We start from the raw sequence: 7,182 nt of genomic DNA, 5'->3' as shown, positions 1-7,182 counted from the left end.
CCTCCCAAAGTGCTGGGATTACAGGCATGAGCCACCATGCCCAGCCAGAATTTATTTTTCAATAGCTAAAACAAAACTTACCTTTACTTAAACATTGTTATAGAAAACAAACATGATAGTATTTTTTAACAGTGTTAAGGGCCTGGGGTTGGAGAGTAGGAGAGGTTGTGGCACACAAGGAAAGCAAATGATATTTTTTAAATACTAAAAAATTTTAGTGGCAACATTTATATGCCACTATTCTTATCTAGCCAACTGAAAATTCTTTGGACGACATTTAGCTTGGGATATTTTGTTAAATGTCGTCCAGTTTCAGTATAGATGCTTTTAAATGCAAAAAAGCATCTGTTTTAATATATTTTGGAGTTCAAACTCATATTCTCCCCAGTTAATTTAAATTAACAAAGTTTAAGGCACAGCACTGAGATACCACCAAAAAAAAAAAAAAAAAAGAAAATAGGGCCAGTTCCTCAAAAGATACCAAGTGGAGTTTTACTCCTTCTCTTCTGGGTAAGTAAAACCTGTCACCTTATTCTTAATTTGCTACAAACAAAAAGTCTGACATTGGGCAACTTATCATGGATGAAGTTCTGTTAAAGACCACACAGAAGATCAGTAATCAGCTGGAATATTCCCAGGGTAAGAAAGAGCCACTTAGTTCTGGAAACCATTCATGTTGACTTAGTCATAAGGTTAATCTATATATAGACTCATAAGCAAAGAGTGACTTAAACATTATTTGAGTTGTTCTAAAATATTACTAATAAGAAATCCTAACAAAGACTATAAATATTTAAGTTAAAAAGGGTAATAAACAGGAGATAAAAACTTCCTAGAAAACATACACATCCTTCAGAAACAAAAAAGAGAGACATTTTTCTTATCACAGAATAAGAAAATTCAATTAAAATATATGACAATTGAAAAACATCATAAGTACAAAACCAAACGGAACTCACTGGTTACATAATAATCCAAAATTTTAAGTTAACTGAAAAAAACTGAATAAGGAGTCAAATTCATACTTACTTATCATCCCTTTCTAGACATTTGACTAGAATTGGTAAAATCCCAGATTTTATTAAATCATCAATTGGTGGATTTCTGTCACTGGACAGTAGTTTTCTAGGAAAATAAATATAAGAAATTAATTGCTATAATTTTCAAACTGTGAAAAGAATTAACAATGTATTAACTTCTTAACTACCAGGTAACACAACTGAGGTATGACATAATTCTCTCTCTGGACAAATTAGTATTTACCTTGCTGCCTGGACAGCACTCAATTGGACCACGGGGTTATCACTTGTGGCATTCTGCAATACCAAATGTAAATTTCAGAAATGAAAAAAAAAAAATCAATTTCAAAATACTTCAAAATAAGAATATTAAATTAATAACATACCTGCAATATAGCTTCTAGTGTTACATTTTGCTTAAAAAGAAGAAAAAACATAGTTCAGCAAAATTACATTCATTAAATAGTGTATCTGCTAAAGTTAGAGTTAATATACTTTTTTTTTTTTAAAGACAGAGTCTTGCTCTGTCTCCCAGGAAGGAGTGCAGTGACACAATCTCGGCTCACTGCAACCTCTGCCTCCCAGGTTCACGCGATTCTCCTGCCTCAGCCTCCAAGTAGCTGGGATGACAGGCACCTGCCACTGCGCCCAGCTAATTTTTCTATTTTTTAGTAGAGATGAGGTTTCACCATGTTGGCCAGACTGGTCTCGAACTCTTGACCTCAGGTGATCCACCTGGCTCGGCCTCCCGAAGTGCTGGGATTATAAGCATGAGCCACCACACCCAGCCTAGAGTTAATATACTTTGTCATTATAAAGTTGGTCTTATATTAAAAATGAAGTTCTCCAGTTACTATAAAATTATTTTAAAGTCACTATAAAAATATGGTAACTTACTGCTTTAAAATCAGCATCAACATCTGAATCTTCTAAACTTTCTTCTTGGGGAACATTTCTTTTTTTCAGTAAGTGTTCATCTCTTTTGTTCTGAAAGGCAACCAATAAATGCTTAAGTAGTCATAAAGACTGCTGTTAATAAAAAATCCATTAAAACTATTTCAACTTTATTAGGCAATTATGAACAAATACTGAACACATAAGGATAATATGAATTAAATGTGCATACTGCAAACCAATGACAAGGGTCACATTCTGGCTTTGGTTACAAAATTACCTGGCTTGCTTTTATACACACACACACACACACACACACACACACACACACACACACGACACATACTTCATTAAGCACCAACTGTGTTTTCTTTTTGGATACAGAATCTTGCTCTGTCACCCAGTCTGGAGTGCAGTGGCACAATCTCAGCTCACTTCCATTCTCTGCCTCAACCTCCCGAGTAAATGGGACTACAGTCGTGTACCACCACACCTGGCTAATTTTTGTATTTTTAGTAGAGATGTATTTTTGCCATGCTGGCCAAGCTGGTCTCAAACTCCTGGCCTCAAGTGATCTGCCTGCCTTCCAGTGCTGAGATTACAGGTATGAGCACCAGCCAGCACCAACTGTTTTGACCATGTTGGTATGCCTCCTAATCTCTAGGAAAGATTTAAATTTGGAGATGCAATATTATTATAAAGTCTTGCAAATATATTTCAACTGGCATGCTGGTTTTCATCTACTTATGGCTAATGGTTACCTGTAGCAGTTTATTAAGAAACCAGTTTAATGAAAAGAGTTTAATGCTCAAATGTTAAGGTCTGCCTATGCTTGCTGGGTGTGAGGAGTGGGAATTCATTAACATAAATGCTGCCTACTTGCCATCATTTCAGATTTAAACTCCTGCTCTCTGGCTTTTACAAACAAGAATTCTCTACTAGCAAATCAATTTCTACATTTCACTGAACTTCAATTGTGTGTAATGATAACCTGTGCCATTTTACACATGTAACTGTGGATAAATCCCCAATTTTCTCTAGGTTTTTAGATTTTTTACAGAATTCTAATGCAAATTAGATCAACAGACTAAATAATGTCTAACATCCTTTTCAATTTAAAATTTCAGAAGGTGTATTTCTAGTGTTTGACATATTTAGAAAGTATTTGATTATAACAGAAAAGTTACTGAAGAGACATTACTATTGATGTTAAAATTCACATAAACTAGAAAATAAGATTCAGATACATATTCTGTACATATATGGAAACATGCTTATCTGTATGCCAATATATATGTCAAACATTAGTAGTTTACTAATTTCCACTTGTATTAGCATACTTCTTTCGTAACTACTTAACTAATTCTAAAATATTTTAAAATTAAAGCAGCTCACAAACATTCAAATCCATGCATTGATATTTTATATGGTTTCAAGTGGCTTCCCACCGAATACTCATTAACTTAAAGTGGGAAAACTTGGCAGACAACATTCTTGACCAAATGACAAAAGGTATCACCATCAGTAAAGAACAAATCAACACTGTGTGCCTCCTGGGGTCTGGTGTCCTAATAAAACATAACCTCTGTGGTAGTCCTAACCTAAATAAATAACCTGAGAAAAGCCAGAATAGACCAAGTCTGCCATTCTACAAAAAAAAAAAAGAAAAAGAAAAGAAAAGAAAAAGCCTGTATTCTTCAAAAATGTAGTCATGAAAGATAAAGACTGAGGAAGAGTTCCAGATTGAAGGAGACTAAAGAAACATGACAACTAAATGTCACGTCTGATGTTGGCCCTGGATCTTGGATTTATAAAGGACATTATTGGGAACCAATCTAAATTGGTTCTATGGATTGAATGGTAGATTTTTACCTAAGTTAGACAAGTGTACTGTGTACTTATATTGGGAAAGTGTCTGTTTTTATGAAATATAAACTGTTGTATTAAGGGAAATGAGGCATCATGCTTACAATTTAACTGGTTCAAGGAAAAAATGTATATAAAGATAATAATGCAAATATGAAAAATGCTAGGGAACCTGGGTTCTGAGTGAAGGATATATTATGTTTCTATACTATTCTCACAACTGTAAACCTCAAACTATAAATTTGAAATTGTGTAAAATTTTTTAAAAATTAGTTATATTCTATGGTTTGTAACATATAAATAACACTTTAACATCTCTTGGATTTAAACCATTTTAAAAGTTTTAACAAAGTTTATTGACAAGTTAAATCCCACCACCCCCAAATGATTTTAACACTCATTTCATTCTTTGACTCTATTTTCCTCTAACTTTTCCAGAGCCTGAACAATCAAGCTTCCAGAGGTCTTTAAGGAATCTGACTCCCTCTATTCTTCCTTCCCACATATTTCTGGAATAGAAGCAATATAAAGGATAAATACAACTAAAGCTTCCTACATACACAGAGCTCCAATCTGGGGATGGCATTTTATCATTATATAGGATGTGTGCTGTCTTTTTTGGTAGATACCCTTTGTCTGGCAAGGCAACTCCTTTCTATTCCTAACTTGCTAAGAACTTTTTTCTTTAAAGGCCATGAATGAGTGCTTAATTTTATCAAATTGTGCTTCTTTCCATCTACTGAAATGGATATATGTTTCCACTTTCATCTGTAAGTATGGTAAATGAATAGATTTTCTAATATTAAACTATCCATGTAAGTCCTGGAACAAAACTTTATATAATTTTTTTAAAGTAGTAATTCCTGAAATCAATTTGTTAATATTTTATTTAGGATTTCTTTTCCTCAATGTTCCTAAGTGAAATCTGGCTGATAAGCATCTTTTCTCAGACTATCTTGGTCTGTTGCTTGGGGTCATGGTTTTGGCTAGCTTCACAAAATGAGCTGGGAAGTGTTTCCTCTTTACCTTCTCTGAAATCATTTAATAAGGCTGGAATTACCTGTTCCTTCAATATCTGCCAAAGTTCCACCAGTAAGAGTACCTTTTCTTTTACAGGAGGGATGGGAGAGGTTAAATTTTTAGCTATGGATATTAATTTCTTTGATTTTTTTTTTTTAAGATCTATTCAGGTTATTATCTTCTTGAGTCAGTTGGGTAAATTCATTTCTTCTGCTAAGAAACTGCCTACTTCGTCTAACTCTTCAAATTTATTTGCCTAAGTTTTTGTTTGTTTTCTGTTTTTGAGGCAGAGTCTCGCTCTATTGTCCAGGCTGGAGTACAGTGGCACGATCTTGGCTCACTGTAACCTCCCTCCCAGGTTCAAGCGTTTCTCCTGCCTCACAGCCTCACAAGTGGCTGGGATTAATGGCAGGTGCCATTATGCCTGGCTAATTTTTGTATTTTTAGTAGAGATGGGGTTTCACCATGTTGTCCAGGCCGGTCTCAAACTCATGGCCTCAAGTGATTTCACTGCCTCTGCCTCCCCAAAGTGCCGGGATTATAGGCGTGAACCACTGCGCCTTGCCCATATGCATAAGTTTATTCATATTTAAATTGCAGATTGTTTGCAAAAACAGCAATAATTTCCCTTCCCATATCCAGTTCTGCACTGACTACAGGAATGGCTATGTGACTTGCTTTGGCAATGGAACATTAAGCAAACAGACTAAAAAGTGCTTACACATTAGAGACAGGTTCTCTTTTGTTGCTTTTTTCCTGAACCCATCTTGTGAACACTGAGCCAGTGGAGGATGAGACTGCATGGACAACAACCAAGTCCCAGTCAAGTTACATGACATGCTAGATCATCTAGTCACCAACCAACCCCACCAGCTGACCAGAAACAGTAAGGGAAGCCAGGAGAAAACAGCTGAACTGGCCTATGACAGAAAACCCACTCTGATAGCCCACAAGACTGTTAGCGGAATAAAATGACTATTGTTTCAAATTACTTAGCTTGGAGTGGTGTGTCATGCAGTAAAAACTAGCTGATGCACTCATGTTTTTAAATTTATGCTACATTTAAATTAACATGACTTTTTAAATTCCTAGTATTTTGTTGTTGTTCCTTCTCTCGACTTGCTATAAATTTGTCTCCTGAATTACCACGTTAACTCAGTTCTACAGGTTCTGACTGTAGTTTTCCTACTGTTCATTTTTAGGTATTCCTATATTCCATTAAGATTTCTTTGATGCTCAGTATATTCAGAAGTGCTTTAAAACATTCACAACTATGAGGTTCTTGTTACTGTTTCATTCAGTGATTTCTAATTTAATTATACTGTGGTCAGAGAACAGGTATGTACAATACATTGAAATCAGCTGACATTTGCTTTATACCAAAGGTTCCCAAACTTTCTCAGTCCACAGTGTAAGCCAAAGTAGTCATTTGGGAAAGAGAAAAGAAAAACAAATAAAAGAAAAAATTATTTCACTCTTAGATACAGTAATTGTAGAAAGGAATGTAGTGTTATTTAAGTGTTTAAACTTTGGACTGTCTTGAGATCTAATAGTTCTGTGGTGTCTGAAAGACAAGAGATGCCTGTATCTCTCTCAAAATTAAAATATCCCAAAGTCCCTTTCAGGTCACTGTGGAGCCCCATGTTACCTCAGCACAGAGTTTAGAAACTATTAGCTTATTCTATCATAAACTCGGTTTCCAAATATATATGTGGATTTACATGTGTTTGTAGTTAAAATTTGTGAGTTAAATTATTTAAAATTTCTATCTCTTTTTTTTCTAAATCCCTCTCAAACACTGTTCAAATCTCTCTCTTCTTAATTGGTGTTTATTCATTAGTAAGAAGAAAATCTCCCACAATGATTATGTCTTTGATGAATTTCCCCTAATTTTGCAAATGTTTACTTTATATATATATATACATATATTTAGACATTCTATGAGGCATATACTAGTTTAGAGTATTACAGCTTCTTAGTATATTTTTTCTTTTGTCGAACATTAGGTAACAACCCCTGCATTTAAATTGAAAATATCCTAACATAGACCAAAATATCTAGGGCACAAGAAACATACTTTATTCTTAGCAAAAATATGTACAAGCCAAGGAAAAATAATCACTGGGCAGGTTTCTAATGGTCAGATTAATCATTAAAGGAGCTTCATCAAAATCAGTAAATTAAACTGTACCTTCACTTGATATCTAGAGATTTTTGCCCTCCTGAAAACACACACTACAATATATTCAGCATCCATAAAGAGTATACTTTTGTCAAGTGAGAAGGAAGCTAACAGGTTATGGGAACTTGTCTAATTTCGATACTCAACCAATCAAACACACCTATGAATTAGATGCATTTCTTTTTTTTTTTTTTTTTTTTT

At 34.4% G+C, this 7,182-nt stretch overlaps 1 protein-coding gene across 2 annotated transcripts in view; it reads right to left on the bottom strand.

Moving 5' to 3' along the window:
• Positions 1–7,182, bottom strand: part of KPNA3 (karyopherin subunit alpha 3) — a 112,766-nt gene that overhangs the window by 31,755 nt on the left and 73,829 nt on the right. For both annotated transcript variants that reach the window (XM_017535887.2, XM_017535888.2), the window contains exons 3-6: positions 1,917–2,006; positions 1,406–1,435; positions 1,264–1,316; positions 1,030–1,125 (exon numbers count right to left, since the gene is read on the bottom strand). In XM_017535887.2, the coding sequence (XP_017391376.1) occupies positions 1,030–1,125; positions 1,264–1,316; positions 1,406–1,435; positions 1,917–2,006 (269 nt within the window). The remainder of the gene's footprint in view (positions 1–1,029; positions 1,126–1,263; positions 1,317–1,405; positions 1,436–1,916; positions 2,007–7,182) is intronic.

Source organism: Cebus imitator, unplaced genomic scaffold, assembly GCF_001604975.1.
Source record: "Cebus imitator isolate Cc_AM_T3 unplaced genomic scaffold, Cebus_imitator-1.0 Scaffold94, whole genome shotgun sequence".
Taxonomy (NCBI): Eukaryota; Metazoa; Chordata; class Mammalia; order Primates; family Cebidae; genus Cebus; species Cebus imitator.
The sequence above is the reverse complement of the archived record's forward strand: the minus strand, read 5'-3'. Positions and strand labels throughout refer to the sequence as shown.